This window comes from Dermochelys coriacea, chromosome 2 (genome assembly GCF_009764565.3).
Source record: "Dermochelys coriacea isolate rDerCor1 chromosome 2, rDerCor1.pri.v4, whole genome shotgun sequence".
In the NCBI taxonomy this organism is placed as follows: domain Eukaryota; kingdom Metazoa; phylum Chordata; order Testudines; family Dermochelyidae; genus Dermochelys; species Dermochelys coriacea.
Window position 1 is genome coordinate 272,667,165 of NC_050069.1, and position 16,717 is coordinate 272,683,881.

Consider the following 16,717-nt stretch of genomic DNA (forward strand, 5'->3'; position numbering starts at 1 on the left):
TTCACAAGATCCACACCCTACCTCCCCCAGGACAGCTTCAAGAATGTGCTGGCACCAGTTTTACAGTTAGAATCAAACCCAGATGTGTAAAGATGTGTCTCACCACTCTTGGTCATGTGGCCTCCTGTGCCTTTGTGACAAATTCACCTCAATTGCATGTGAGGTTGATTGAGAGAGGTTTACAAACTCACCAGACGTCAACTAGACATGCCTCTCTGAGTTCCCTCTACTCATGTCATACCTGAAATTATGAAAGGACCTCGCAAATGCCTGCAGAGGGTTCTCCTTCCATCCCAGGACCTTCTTAATAGATGCTTCGCTCCTGGGTTGGGAAATGTGCATGGAAGACCTTGGTGTACAAGACCTATGGACTGCAATGAAAACAAAAATGCACATCAGTCTTCTGGAACTCAGAGCTGTGTTCAAAGCATTCAAGTCCATTCTCCAATAAATCAAGGAATAGACAATCCAAATAATGACCGAAAACATGACCACCATAGTCTACATCAACAAGCAGGATAGCATGAGGTTTTTTCCCTCTCTGCCTGGAAACCATCAGACTGAAACTAGTGCAACAGCTGTACTGGGGCAGCCCAGCTTCTCCAGGGGGCAATTTAAAGGGCCTGGGGCTCCCAGCAGTTCCGCCGCTACTCCAGGGCTCCGGGGGCTATTTAAAGGACCGGGGCAATAGAAGCAGGGGAGCAGCAGGCTCTTTAAATAGCCCCCGGAGCCCCAGGCTGCTGCTGCTACCCAGGTGGAGGAGGAGGAGAAGGGGGGGCACATACCTTACAGGGTGGGCTGGGGCTGGCTGTGACCCCCTCAGCACCACCCCTTCCGCCCTAGGCACTGCCCCTTCTGGAGGCCAGAGCTGGCCCCAGTGTACCAGTAAGTCACTGGACTTACTTTCACCCCCGTATATCACATTGGTAGATGTGCAGATGAATGAGCCCCTGATGGTGTGGCTGATATGGTTAGGTCCTATGATGGTGTCCCTTGAGTAGATATGCGGACAGAGTTTGCAACTGGATTTGTTGCAGGGATTGGTTCCTCAGTTAATATTTTTGTTGTGTGGTGTGTAGTTGCTGGTGAGTATTTGCTTCAGATTGGGGGGCTGTCTGTAAGTGAGGACTAGCCTGTCTCCCAAGGTCTGTGAGAGTGAGGGATCATCCTTCAGGATAGGTTGTAGATCCTTGATGATGTGCTGGAGAGGTTTTAGATGGGGGCTGTACGTGATGGCCACTGGTGTTCTGTTATTTTCTTTGTTTGGCCTGTCCTGTAGTAGGTAACTTCTGGGTACTCTTCTGGCTCTGTCAGTCTGTTTCTTCACTTCAACAGGTGGGTATTGTAGTTGTAAGAATGCTTGATAGAGATCCTGTAGGTGTTTGTCTCTGTCTGAGGGATTGGAGCAAATGCGGTTGTATCTTAGAGCTTGGCTGTAGACAATGGATTGTGTGATGTGGTCTGGATGAAAGCTGGAGGCATGTAAGTAAGTATAGCGGTCAGTAGGTTTCCGGTATAGGGTGCTGCTTATGTTACCATCACTTATTTGCACTGTAGTGTCCAGGAAGTGGATCTCTTGTGTGAACTGGTCCAGGCTGAGGTTGATGGTGGGGTGGAAATTGTTGAAATCCTAGTGGAATTCCTCAAGGGCCTCCTTCCCATGGGTCCATATGATGAAGATGTCATCAGTGTAGCACAAGTAGAGTAGGGGTGCTAGAGGACGAGAGCTGAGGAAGCGTTGTTCTTAGTCAGCCATAAAAATGTTGGCAAACTATGGGGCCATGTGGATACCCATAGCAGTGCCACTGACTTGAAGGTATAAATTGTCCCCAAATCTGAAATAGTTGTGGGTGAGGACAAAGTCACAAAGTTCAGCCACCAGGTTTGCCGTGACATTATCGGGGATACTGTTCCTGACAGCTTGTAGTCCATCTTTGTGTGGAATGTTGGTGGAGAGAGCTTCTCCATCCATAGTGGCCAGGATGATGTTTTCAGGAAGATCACCAATGGATTGTAATTTCCTCAGGGAGTCAGTGGTGTCTCGAAGATAGCTGGGAGTGCTGGTAGTGTAGGGCCTGAGGAGGGAGTCTACATAGCCAGACAATCCTGCTGTCAGGGTGCCAATGCCTGAGATGATGGGGGTCCAGGATTTCCAGGCTTATGGATCTTGTAGCAGATAGAATACCCCTGGTCAGGTCCCTAGGGGTGTGTCTGTGTAGATTTGTTCCTGTGCTTCTTCAGAGAGTTTCTTGAGTAGATGGTATAGTTTCTTTTAGTAACCTTCAGTGGGATCAGAGAGTAATGGCCTGTAGAATGTGGTGTCAGAGAGTTGCTTAGCAGTCTCTCGTTCATATTTCGACCTATTCATGATGACTACAGCCGTCCTTTATCAGCCTTTTTGATTATAATGTCAGAGTTGCTTCTGAGGCTGTGGATGGCATTGTGTTCTGCACAGCTGAGGTTATAGGGAAAGTGATGCTGCTTTTCCACAATTTCAGCCCGTGCACATTGGTGAAAGCATTCTATGTAGAAGTCCAGTCTGTTGTTTCGACCTTCAGGAGGAGTCCACGCAGAATCCTTCTTTTTGTAGCATTGGTAGGAAGGTTTCTATCGGTTAGTGTGCTGTTCAGCGGTGCGGTGGAAATATTCCTTGAATCAGAGACAGTGAAAGCAGGATTCTAGGTTGCTACAGAACTGTATGATGTCAGTGGGGGTGGTGGGGCAGCAGGAGAGGCCTTGAGATAGGACAGACTCTTCTGCTGGGCTAAGAGTAAAGCTGGATAGATTAACAATATTGTTGGGTGAGTTAAGGGTACCACTGTTATGGGCCCTTGTGCTTTAGTGTTTTCCTGCATCAGTGCCTATATTCGTTGCTTTGTTTTAATAGAGACAATTCTATTTACATATTTATATAGCATCTTTCATCCAAAAAGATCCCAAAATATCTTAACAGACTTGGCAAACTGGCTCACTGTCCACAGGGATCACTGAATCCTCCAGTGAAATAAGTTAGTTCTTGACAGTGCATACTTCACACTATCCAACAGTTTAGGGCAGGATATGAAAAAGAATTCTGTATCTAGGTGAAGTGTAGGAGTAGTCAGGAAAGCAGAACATGGCCAAGACATCAGAGTTAACATGCTTATTCTGGGGAAAGATGCCTTGGGATTCTTAATAACTGTAATTTGTCAAAATGACAGTTCTGTGTTTCATATGAATTACAGATGGGCTAAAGAGGATAAACTCAGATACACTGTGGCTTGGGGACACGTAAATACAAGAACATCCATATTATTTCTTCTTCTTTTCAGATTCATGAGACAATCGAATCTATAAACCAACTAAAGATACAACGTGATTTCATGCTGAGTTTCTCCAAAGATCCCAAAGGATACATTCAAGATCTTCTCCGATCCCAGAGCAGGGATCTCAAGGTGAGCAGGGCATTCTGGGAGGGAAGAGGAGTCAGTGGAGCATGGGCTTGAGCTGTGCAGTTTCAGATTCATAAATTCCAAGGACAGAAGGGACCATTGTGATTATCTAGTTTGGCTTCCTTATAACACAGGCCATAGAACTTCCCCAAAATAATTCCTAGAGCACATCTTTTAGAAAAATTGTAATGTGAGAGAAGTGTTTGTAGTTCACAAAGGTTTCAACAAATATTTTTGATTGGATCTGATCCATGTAGCTTTACTAAAAAGATTTGTGAAGTATTTTATTTGCTATTTTGAGCACCTGCGAGCATGGTAGGTGCTTTGCCATGCAAGTCCCCCTTTATGACTCACCTTTGCCTTGATGTGTACAAAAAGCTGCCAGGTGATAACGTCTAGGTAGAGGGCAAGTCTGACTACTGTTTATAATGAAAAACACTTTGTTTATTTTGTCCACCTATTGTGTTTTCGCCTTGGTCCAGGGACTGTCTTTAGGTTTTATTGCAGTACAATAATGAATAATAATGGTTCACAGAAAAAATAAAGACACTTTCCCTTCCCTTCAGAAGTCCTGAATGCAGATGTGTATTTGAGTTGTCTGCCTGGAGTTGGTAACTAAACTGCTATGATCAGATGATGAGTTTAGGGTGTAGGGCTGAGCTGGGGCCCTCTGGCTATGAAATGAAATCCTATGAAGTTGTACAAAACACAGCTACACAATCCCACAGTGCCTCAGCATAACTTTTGCTTGATTTTAATTTCCTTGAAACGATAAACAAGAAGATTAAATGCCAAACCCTATTACTGCAATATTGAAGATGCCAGTTTAAATATACTAAAATCAGTAACTGAGAAATTTCAGTCTTTTGAGTAATACTAACTTCCCACATTGTACTTAGGTAGGATTTTCAATTACTAGTTAGATTATTACATTGTATGCTATGGTAAACCACTATCTTATCATTAATAGCTGCCTCCAAAAAAACCTTTAAATTAAATTTAATATGGCTACAATAAATAACAATAATTATTTATCTCACCCAAAACTGTGCTATGCACCTCACTAAATGTGTAAAAGAAGTAGCCCAATGGCTGAAGAATATACAGTGTAAAATTAGACCAAACACAATGAGAAATAAGAGAACTCTTATACAAAATATGTGACAAGAACAGCACATTTAAAAATGAACATTAAATAAATGGAAACTCTCTAATTCTTCTTCGAGTGATGGTCCCTATGTGGATTCTAAATGTGGGTGTGCATGCATGCCATGTGCCAGAGCTGGAACTGTTCATAGTAGTGTCCATTGACCTGCATATGCATTGTGTATTTCTGCTTGGCGCTTCCAAGGCTTTAAGAGGCTATGTGAGTTGACGTCACTCCAGTTCCCTCTTACCGCCACATGGCCAGAGTCGCAACCTCTGTTCCTCAGGGCTCTTAGCTTGCTAAGAGAACTTCTTCTGTTAATTGTACATAGTTTTCTTCTAGTTTTAGTTGTTTGTTGTCCGTTTGTTCATCAGTTAGTTTTCTGTTGCACTTCTCCCCTCCGGGGACTATACCCTGGCAGTAGGATTAAAACACTGCTTCATACCCATGCTACTTCTATGTGAGTGACAAGCACCAACCTTGTCTTTATTGCCTTGGTGAGGCTCACATCACTGCCCGCTGCTCCATCTGCCAATTGTTCCCACCGCACACCCGGGAAGCCAGAGAACTGCCTCCGCAAGAACATGCTCTCCTGGGTTCAGGACTCACTGATCCTCTGGAACTACACTCAACACCGGCAGTGAGCACCTCCCTGTGCCCTTCCTGACCGGCACTGACGTCACCAGTGCACCCCCCAAATGCCCACCGTACTCATCAGAAGCTCACTCATGGGCACAAGGGTGGCTCTCCGAAAAGGACTGCCCCCAAATGCAGTGTTGCCTCCCTGAGCTGTGCCAGGTCAACAGAGTAGTTGTATGTTGACCTGGATGTTCCTGCTCCGAAGAATCCCTCTCTGAGCACAAGTTAAAAGCACTGCCCTCTACCGACGCCAACACCAGACATGATGACTGGCCTGCTGCTATTGCCCCTGCTGCAGTTAACTCCACCATGCCCATCTGGACTGGCCCGCACAGTGCTGCGTCCGCCGGGACGTTTGTCCCCGCTCACACCAACGGCTGAGCTCATGCTGCTGTGTGTGAGCTCCTCGGTCCACTCCAGGCCTCCAGTCGCTCTTCGCCTACCATCTCCTGCGGACAAGCTGCTCCTGCTCCAGCCTCTCACTCCTCTCCACACTTCTCGGCTGGGCCCTTCCACAGGTGCACCTCTGCTCCTGGACAATCCCACCCTTCCTGCACTGACACTCCCAACAGCTCTATCCCTACCAGACCCGTCATCCGATTCCGAGCAGTCCTGCCTACCAGACCCCACCTTTTTGCCTGCACAGTCCTAAAGCCTGGACCCTTGGTGCCAACTATACCCTCTGGTATATGCTCCACTGGCCAACCCATGGTTCGACTACCCACAGGTGCCTGCGCTGCCTGGCAACCCCTATGTCTAACCCTACTGGGCCACGTGAAACCGTTGCCATGAGCACGGGATGCCATCTCGCTCACGGCATCAACCATCCCAGGAGCTAGGATTCACGATGTGACAGAGAGCCTGCCGAGACTCATCAAGCCCTTGGATTGCTACCCCTTCCTGTTTCTCCACGTGGGCATCAATGATACTGCCAAGAATGACCTTGAGTGGATCACTGCAGACTATGTGGCTCTGAGAAGAAGGATAAAGGAGTTTGAGGTGCAAGTGGTCTTCTCATCCATCCTTCCTGTAGAAGGAAAAGGCCTGGGTAGAGACCGTCGAATTGTGGAAGTCAACGAATGGCTATGCAGGTGGTGTCGGAGAGAAGGCTTTGGATTCTTTGACCATGGGATGGAGTTCCAAGAAGGAGGAGTGCTAGGCAGGGACAGGCTCCACCTAACAAAGAGAGGGAAGAGCATCTTCACAAGCAGGCTGGCTAACCTAGTGAGGAGGGTTTTAAACTACATTCACTGGGGGAAGGAGACCAAAGCCCTGAGGTAAGTGGGGAAGTGGGATACTGGGAGGAAGCACGAGCAGGAGCGTACGAGAGGGCAGGCCTCCTGCCTCATACTGAGAAAAAGGGACGATCAGCGAGTTCTCTCAAGTGCCTATACACAAATGCAAGGAGCCTGGGAAACAAGTAGGGAGAACTGGAAGTCCTGGCACAGTCAAGGAATTATGATGTGATTGGAATAACAGAGACTTGGTGGGATAACTCACATGACTGGAGTACTGTCTTGGATGGATATAAACTGTTCAGGAAGGACAGGCAGGGCAGAAAAGGTGGGGGAGTTGCATTGTATGAAAGGGAGCAGTATGACTGCTCAGAGCTCAAGTATGAAACTGCAGAAAAACATGAGAGTCTCTGGATTAAGTTTAGAAGTGTGAGCAACAAGGGTGATGTCATGGTGGGAGTCTGCTATAGACCACTGGATCAGGGGGATGAGGTGGACAAGGCTTTCTTCTGGCAACTCACGGAAATTATTAGATTGCAGGCCCTGGTTCTCATGGGAGACTTCAATCACCCTGATATCTGCTGGGAGAGCAATACAGCAGTGCACAGACAATCCAGGAAGTTTTTGGAAAGGGTAGGGGACAATTTTCTGGTGCAAGTGCTGGAGGAACCAACTAGGGGCAGAGCTCTTCTTGACCTGCTGCTCACAAACCAGGAAGAATTAGTAGGGGAAGCAAAAGTGGATGGGAACCTGGGAGGCAGTGACCATGAGATGCTCGAGTTCAGGATTCTGACACAGGGAAGAAAGGAGAGCAGCAGAATACGAACCCTGGACTTCAGAAAAGCAGACTTTGATACCCTTAGGGAACTGATGAGCAGGATCCCATGGGAGAATAACATGAGAGGGAAAGGAGTCCAGGAGAGTTGGCTGTATTTTAAAGAATCCTTACTGAGGTTACAGGGGCAAACTATCCCGATGTGTAGAAAGAATAGCAAATATGGCAGGCGACTAGCTTGGCTTAACAGTGAAATCCTTGCTGATCTTAGACACAAAAAAGAAGCTTACAAGAAATGGAAGATTGGACAAATGAGCAGGGAAGAGTATAAAAAGATTGCTCAGGCATGCAGGAGTGAAATCAGGAAAGCAAAATCACACCTGGAGTTGCAGCTAGCAAGAGATGTTAAGAGTAACAAGAAGGGTTTCTTCATGTATGTTAGCAACAAGAAGAAAGTCAAGGAAAGTGTGGGCCCCTTACTTAATGAGATAGGCAACATAGTGACAGAGGATGTGGAAAAAGCTAATGTACTCAATACTTTTTTTGCCTCTGTCTTCACGAACAAGGTCAGCTCCCAGATTACTGCACTGGGCATCACAGCATGGGGAGGAGGTGACCAGCCCTCTGTGAAGAAAGAAGTGGTTCGGGACTATTTAGAAAAGCTGGACGAGCACAAGTCCATGGGGCCGGATGCGCTGCATCCGAGAGTGTTAAAGGAGTTGGCGGATATGATTGCAGAGCCATTGGCCATTATCTTTGAAAACTCATGGCGATCAGGGGAAGTCCCGGACGACTGGAAAAAGGTTAATGTAGTGCCCATCTTTAAAAAAGGGAAGGAGGAGGATCCGGGGAACTACAGGCCAGTCAGCCTCACCTCAGTCCCTGGAAAAATCATGGAGCAGGTCCTCAAGGAATCAATTCTGAAGCACTTAGAGGAGAGGAAAGTGATCAGGAACAGTCAGCATGGATTCACCAAGGGCAAGTCATGCCTGACTGATCTAATTGCTTTCTATGAGGAGATAACTGGCTCTGTGGATGAGGGGAAAGTAGTGGATGTGTTGTTCCTTGACTTTAGCAAAGCTTTTGACACGGTTTCCCACAGTATTCTTGCCAGCAAGTTAAAGAAGTATGGGCTGGATGAATGGACTAGAAGGTGGAGAGAAAGTTGGCTAGATTGTCGGGCTCAACGGGTAATGATCAATGGCTCCATGTCTATTTGGCAGCCAGTATCAAGTGGAGTGCCCCTAGGGTCTGTCCTCGGGCCAGTTTTGTTCAATATCTTCATAAATGATCTGGGGGATGGCGTGGATTGCACCCTCAGCAAGTTTGCAGATGACACTAAATTGGGAGGAGAGGTAGATACGCTGGAGGGTAGGGATACCATACAGAGGGCCCTAGAGAAATTAGAGGATTGGGCCAAAAGAAATCTGATGAGGTTCAACAAGGACAAGCGTGGAGTCCTGCACTTAAGACGGAAAAATCCCATGCACCGCTACAGACTAGGGACCGAATGGCTCGGCAGCAGTTCTGCAGAAAAGGACCTAGGGGTTACAGTGGACGAGAAGCTGGATATGAGTCAACAGTGTGCCCTTGTTGCCAAGAAGGCTAATGGCATTTTGGGCTGTATAAGTAGGGGCATTGCCAGCAGATCGAGGGACATGATCGTTCCCCTCTATTCGACATTAGTGAGGCCTCATCTGGAGTACTGTGTCCAGTTTTGGGCCCCACACTACAAGAAGGACATGGAAAAATTGGAAAGAGTTCAGCGGAGGTTAACAAAAATGATGAGAGGACTGGAACACATGACTTATGAGAAGAGGATGAGGGAACTGGGATTGTTTAGTTTGCGGAAGAGAAGAATGAGGGGGGATTTGATAGCTGCTTTCAACTCGCTGAAAGGGGGTTCCAAAGAGGATGACTCTAGACTGTTCTCAGTGGTAGCAGATGACAGAACAGGGAGTAACAGACTCAAGTTGCAGTGGGGGAGGTTTAGGTTGGATATTAGGAAAAACTTTTTCACTAGGAGGGTGGTGAAACACTGGAATGGGTTACCTAGGGAGGTGGTGGAATCTCCTTCCTTAGAAGTTTTTAAGGTCAGGCTTGACAAAGTCCTGGCTGGGATGATTTAGTTGGGGATTGGTCCTGCTTTGAGCAGGGGGTTGGACTAGATGACCTCCTGAGGTCCTTTCCAACCCTGATATTCTATGATGATCCCCATCACACACAGCCCCCGCTCTGTCTTCTAGCAATCTCTGGCCATCCCCACTCCAGCGGTACCAGTAGTATCTTCGCCACCTCCAGTCCATACAGGCACCTCCTCATCTCCAGACAATGCCATCATTCTTCCCGCTCTCTCTCCCCCTGCCAACCATGTGCAGTACCAGGACTTACTTCGACGTATGGCCATGGCCCTCAGTCTGCCTGACGAAGATGTCCAGAATCCACAGGCACTGACGGCATTCCTGGACATCCTACAACCCCCGGACTCTCATGTACTGCCCTCCCTAACCATGATGCCCTCCTGCAACTGGCCCAGACCGTTTGGCACTCTCCAGCCTCCTGCGCCTCTACCCTAAAGTGGACGGCACACCAATACTTCTTGCCCTCCAAGGGCAGGGATTTTCTTTTCACCCACCTGCTCCCCAACTCGCTGGTGGTCCAAGCCGCAACCAAGCACACCTGCCAGCACCACCTGCAGTCCCAACCCCCTGATTGGGCGACCAAGAAGTTGGACCTCCTGTACTGCAAGGTTTACTCCTCTGCTGGCCTCCAGTTCTGCATTGCCAGCTACTAGGCCATCCTGGCCAAGTATGACGACTTTTCATACTCCAACCTTGTGGATTTCCAGGCCTTCCTTCTCCAAGAGAAACAGCAGGACTTCCAACATCTCCTAGATGACGGAAAGTTGGTGGCCAAGGTGGCTCTTCAGGCTGCAGTTGATGCTGCCGATACTGCGTCCCACTCGCTGGCATCTGGAGTCATCCTTCATCGGGACTCCCTGGCTCCAGTCTTCCCAAAAGAGGTCCAGACCACCATGAGGATCTCTCCTTCGACAGCCACAAATTGTTCAATGACAAAATGGACAAGTCTTTGCACTCCCTCAGAGACTCTTCTGCCACTCTCCGGTCACTGGGCCTTTATACTCCATCCTCGGCCCTCATACCAGCCTTACCCTGAGCACCCACCAGATTCTTCTTGGCATCATCTGCACTCCCAGCAATCCCGCTGTTCTGCTTCTGCTGCTGCTACTCCTGCTTCTACCCTCCCTCAATGTCCCTCCAAGCAACCCTTTTGACTCCTTCCCCAACCCATGAACCTTCCTCCCCCCACCTCACTGCCCTGCAGATGGTTTCTGGGGGTTGCCTCACCCTCTTCGCTCACAACTGGGGCAAGATTACCACCGATGACTGGGTGCTGGACATTGTCCATTAAGGGTATGTAGCCAATGATTTTAGTTTATTGTTCATTTATTGTGTGATGTTATGATTAACTAACATCATATGTTATGTCATATGTAATCACTATATGCTAAATAGAGTTAAATTGTAGGATTATAGAAGTATAAGATTGATTAGTATTTAGAAGGGGTAATTATATATTAGGTGTCTAAGTAAGTAAGCTGGAACGCAAGGCCTGTAGGCTGAAGCCTGCAAGATTTTAGCTAGCTATTTTAGGCCTTGGAGCAAAGAAATGCTAACATAAGTAAATGACCAAAGAATAACCTGATGCCGTAAGATTATGGGAAAAGATGTACCAATGGGTGATATTGCAAAAAATTAACAGTAAGAGTAATTTTTTGTTTACAAGTATCAGAGGGGTAGCTGTGTTAGTCTGGATCTGTAAAAGCGACAAAGAGTCCTCTGGCACCTTATAGACTTAGACGTATTGGAACGTAAGCTTTCATGGGTGAATACCCACTTCATTGGATGCATGTAGTGGAAATTTCCAGAGGCAGGTATAAATATGCAAGCAAGAATCAGGCTAGGACTAACGAGGTTAGTTCAATCGGGGGGATGAGGCCCTCTTCTAGCAGCTGAGGTGTGAATACCAAGGGAGGAGAAACTGCTTTTGTAGTTGGCTAGCCATTCACAGTCTTTGTTTAATCCTGAGCTGATGATATCAAATTTGCAAATGAACTGAAGCTCAGCAGTTTCTCTTTAAAGTCTGGTCCTGAATTTTTTTGGCTGCAGGATGGCTACCTTTAAATCTGCTATTGTGTGTCCAGGGAGGTTGAAGTGTTCTCCTACAGGTTTTTGTATATTGCCATTCCTAATACCTGATTTGTGTCCATTTATCCTTTTACGTAGGGATTGTCCAGTTTGGCCAATGTACATAGGAGAGGGGCACTGCTGGCACATGATGGCGTATATTACGTTGGTTGACGTGAAGGTGAATGAACTGGTGATGGTGTGGCTGATCTGGTTAGGTCCTGTGATGGTGTCGCTGGTGTAGATATGTGGGCTGAGTTGGCATCGAGGTTTGTTGCATGGATTGGTTCCTGAGTTAGAGTTACTATGGTATGGTGTGTAGTTGTTGGTGAGAATATGCTTCAGGTTGGTGGGTTGTCTGTGGGTGAGGACTGGCCTGCCTCCCAAGGCCTGTGAAAATGAGGGATTATTGTCCAGGATGGCTTGTAGATCACTGATGATGCATTGGAGAGGTTTTAGCTGAGGACTGTATGTGATGGCCAGTGGAGTTCTGTTGGTTTCTTTCTTGGGCTTTTCTTGCAGCAGGAGGCTTCTGGGTACACATCTGGCTCTGTTGATCTATTTCCTTATTTCCTCGTGTGGGTATCGTAGTTTTGAGAATGCTTGGTGAAGATCTTGTAGGTGTTGGTCTCTGCCTGAGGGGTTGGAGCAAATGCGGTTGTACCTCAGTGGTTGGCTGTAGACAATGGATCGTGTGGTGTGTCCGGGATGGAACTGGAGGCATGAAGGTAGGCATAGCCGTCGGTGGGTTTTCAGTATAGGGTGGTGTTAACGTGGCCGTCACTTATTTGCACCGTGGTGTCTAGGAAGTGGACCTCCCGTGTAGATTGGTCAAGGTTGAGGTTGATGGTGGGGTGGAAGCTATTGAAATCATGGTGGAATTCTTCCAGGGTTTCCTTCCCATGGGTCCAGATGATAAAGATGTCATCAACGTAGCGTAGGTGGAGAAGGGCCGTGAGTGGACGAGAGCTGAGGAAGCGTTGTTCTTAGTCAGTCATAAAAATGTTGACATATTGTGGGGCCATGCGGGTACCCATAACGATGCAAGATACCCAGTAATCACATTTTTCCACCACATGCCCTAACCACAGAGTGCACTATGTACATAAATGCTAATAAGGTATAGTCAGAATTACATTATAAAAGAGAGTGCCCAGAGCGGGAAAATTGAGTTCCATATGGGGAACTCCAGCAGGAACCATCTCTCCACTGAGGATCAAGCCTTGAGAAACCCATCGGACCCTAACACTGTTGTTAAGTATGTGAGTATAACTATATTTGTAACTTGTGCATAGGTCTTTATAGAATTTCTATGTGCGTAGGTGATCATAACTTTAATTGTAACTATAATAAAACTTGTAAAATAGACTTAACCATATACTTGTGAATTATAAAATCATAGAAGATTAGGGTTGGAAGAGACCTCAGCCCGTCATCTAGTCCAAGCCCCTGCTCAAAGCAGGACCAACCCCAACTAAATCATCCCAGCCAGGGCTTTGTCAAGCTGGGCCTTAAAAACCTCTAAGGATGGAGAGTCCACCACCTTCCTGGGGAACCCATTCCAGTGTTTCACCACCCTCCTAGTGAAATAGTTTTTCCTAATATCCAGCCTAGACCACCCCACTACAACTTGAGACCATTGCTTCTTGTTCTGTCATCTGCCACCACTGAGAATAGCCAAGCTCCATCCTCTTTGGAACCCCCCTTCAGGTAGTTGAAGGCTGCTATCAAATCCCCCCTCTCTCTTCTCTTCTGCAGACTAAATAACCCCAGTTCCCTCAGCCTCTCCTCGTAAATCATGTGTCACAGCCCCCTAATCATTTTAATTGCCCTCCGGTGGACTCTTTCCAATTTGTCCACATCCTCTCTGTAGTGGGGGGCACAAAACTGGATACAGTACACCAGATGTGGCCTCACCAGTGCCAAAATAGAGGGGAATAATCACTTCCCTCGATCTGCTGGCAATGCTCCTACTAATGCAACCCACTATGCTGTTGGCCTTCTTGGCAACAAGGTCACACTGTTGACTCATATCCAGCTTCTTGTCCCCAGGTCCTTTTCTGCAGAACTGCTGCTTAGCCAGTTGGTCCCCAGCCTGTAGCAGTGCATGGGATTCTTCTGTCCTAAGTGCAGGACTCTGCACTTGTCCTTGTTGAACCTCATCATATTTCTTTTGGCCCAATCCTCCAGTTTTTCTAGGTCACTCTGGACCCTATCCTTACCCTCCAGCATATCTACCTCTCCCCCCAGCTTAGTGTCATCCGCAAACTTTCTGAGGGTGCAATCTATCCCATCATACAGATCACTAATGTATGTGTGGTCACTATCCTTGGTCTTTATGTGTTCCTAGAAACTCTAAATCTGAAGCAAGTAGCAGAGGCAACTTTTGCTTGAAACTGTAACAGAGCCGAATGCGTAGTGGTATAATACCACATTGCAAAATGCACTTTACATTAAATAAAAAGCTACATGCACCTAATTGAATTTCTCTCCTGCCCACCTTGTTGCGCAACCCAGGAGCACCCTGCAACGTTATTGGAGTCTCACCTTCTCCGAGAAGAAGTGGATGCCCTCTTCTAGAAGGGGGCTATAAAACACACTCTGCAGCACTACCAGAGCCTTCTATGCCCCCAATTTCCTCATGCCGAAGAAAGGGGGTGACATCCACACTTTCTTGGACCTCCAGCTGCTGAACAAATTTATTCACAAGTTCCGTTTTTCTTCAAGTGCTTGTTCATGTCCATTCCAATCAGGTGGTGTGTACACCGCATGCACGCCAGCCAGAAGATTTTTCCCTTAGCAGCGTCCATAGGGTTGGCGTGGGCGCCCCCTAGAGTCGCACCCTCATGGCGTCCAATATAGGGCCCTGCTGATCCCCCACCCCCTCAGTTATTTCTTACCGCTAGTGACGGCTAGCTGGAACAACGCTCGCTCTTGCTTGCAAGCGCTTTTGGCAGTGTTCTTTTCAGTTTTGATTGTAAAATAGTATAAATAGTTAGTTAGTAATCATAGTTAGTTGTTGTGATTCTTGGGGGGAGCTTCTCCCCCCAACAACGTCTTCCCCAGTTCTGGGGCATGCCTGGGTCCCCAGGATTCAAACTCTGCGAGATTGTGGCAAGTTTATGCCCAAGAATGACGCACACTCTTCTTGTTTCCGGTGCCTCAGGGAGAGCCACCAAAAGGACAAGTGCAGGATCTGCCACGGTTTTCACCCTAGGACCATTAAAGACTGGGAGCAAAGACTTAAGATCCTGCTAATGGAAGCGGCACTCCGGCCACATTCCAGCCCGGGGTTCGCAGAACCAATGCCGAGCACTTCCTTGTCTGTCCACAGTGCTTCGGCACCTATGGTGTGCAAGCCAGCGCTGAACAAGAACCCTAAGTCTCACAGCATCGCCACGGCTCTGCTCATAAAAACCCCTCTTCGGTGCAGAACCTTTCTCAGTCCCCGGTGGCACAAAAGAAGAAAAGGCCGGAGAGGGGTCGGTCTCCCTCTCTAAAGACCAGGGGACCTGTGGCATCAACGAGTGTCTCAAGCCAGGGCACTTCATCTCTCCAGGCCACCGCGTCTCTCCAGCCTTCTAGGGTCTCGTTGACTCCTGCTCCATCTGGGATTCAGTTGAGTCAGAATCGTCAACAGTTCTCGGACCTCCAAGGTGATCACCTCCAACTCCCCTTGATGCTGGAGGCATTTGAGGCCGCCAAGGACCTTATACGCCTCATAGCGCCATCCTCCCCGCAGAGGAGAGACAAGTTGCCTGTGACTGTACGGCCCCGGTGTGACGGGTTCGGTTACAGAGACCCCCTTGGGACTGCCACCTGATGTGCTGAGACCACCTCTGAGACCATTTTCCCTGCCAGCTTGGGACTTCGTACCCTGTCTTGTAGAGCAAAACACTCCAGCCTGCTGCAAACACAGACCCAGGTCTGAACACATCCCCCAAAAGCTGCAGACTTAACTGAAAACAGATTAAGTCTGCTCCTGTCTCTAGCACCCAGACACCCAGCTCCCAATGGGATCCAAAACCCAAATAAATCCATTTTACTCGGTATAAAGCTTTTACAGGGTAAACTAAAAAATTGTCCGCCCTCTATGACACTGATAGAGAGATATGCATAGCTGTTTGCTCCCCCAGGAATTAATTACTAACTCTGGGTTCAATAATAAGCAAAAGTGATTTTATTAAGTATAAAAAGTAGGATTTAAGTGATTCCAAGTAATAACAGACAGAACAAAGTAAGTTACCAAGCAAAATAAAGCAAAACATGCAAGTCTAAGCCTAATACATTAAGAAACTGATTACAGATAAAATCTCACCCTCAGAGATGTTCCAATACGCCTCTTTCACTGACTGGACTCCTTCCTAGTCTGGGCCCAATCCTTTCCCCGGTACAGTCCTTGTTCCAGCTCAGGTGGTAGCTAGGGGATTTCTCATGACTGCAGCCCCCTTGGTTCTGTTCCACCCCCTTATATAGCTTTGGCACAAGGCGGGAATCTTTTGTCTCTCTGGGTCCCTGCCTCTCCTAAATGGAAAAGCACCAGGTTTAAGATTCCAGTACCAGATGACATGGTCACATGTCCTGTGATATTCCTAGCCTTCATTCTTCCTGGCCTGACTCACAGGAAGGCTTGCAAGTAAACAGAGCCATTTACAACCAATTGTTCTAGTTTATGAGGGCCATCAAGATTCCAAACCACCATTAATAGCTCACACTTTGCATAATTACAATAGGACCTCAGAGTTATATTTCATATTTCTAGTTTCAGATACAAGAATGATACATTTATACAAGTAGGATGACCACACTCAGTAGATTATAAGCTTTTTAATGATACCTTACAAGAGACCTTTTGCATGAAGCATACTCCAGTTACATTATATTTCACAATCATTAGCATATTTTCATAAAATCATATGGAGTGCAACGTCACACCCAGTTTCAATCAAAGGGCAAACCAGTGCTGATGGTGTGCCGATCCCCATCTCCGGCACAACTCTCCCTGCACAGCCCACCCACTCAGGGGATCCACACCGGTCCCTGACATCTTGGCACCGTTCTCTGGCAGCCCAGAGTACTGCTCCTCCATGGTCCTCCTACTCTGAGACCTCGGAGTCGGAGGCAGAGTCCTATCGTTCCAATAGGACCAGGGGCAGGAGGTCCAGATCCTGCTGCGACCACCAGGCCTACCTGGCACTGTGGCCTCCGCAGTGGCAGCCTTTGACATAGTGGCCCTTTTGGACACCCTGGGTGTATCGCCAGGGACAGGTCCAGGTCAGTGT

The 16,717-nt window shown here is 47.4% G+C and overlaps 1 protein-coding gene across 2 annotated transcripts in view; it reads left to right on the top strand.

Annotated features, from left to right (window-relative positions):
* SMARCD3 (SWI/SNF related, matrix associated, actin dependent regulator of chromatin, subfamily d, member 3) overlaps positions 1-16,717 on the top strand; it is a 161,919-nt gene that overhangs the window by 125,777 nt on the left and 19,425 nt on the right. For both annotated transcript variants that reach the window (XM_038391445.2, XM_038391438.2), the window contains exon 11: positions 3,312-3,434. In XM_038391445.2, the coding sequence (XP_038247373.1) occupies positions 3,312-3,434 (123 nt within the window). The remainder of the gene's footprint in view (positions 1-3,311; positions 3,435-16,717) is intronic.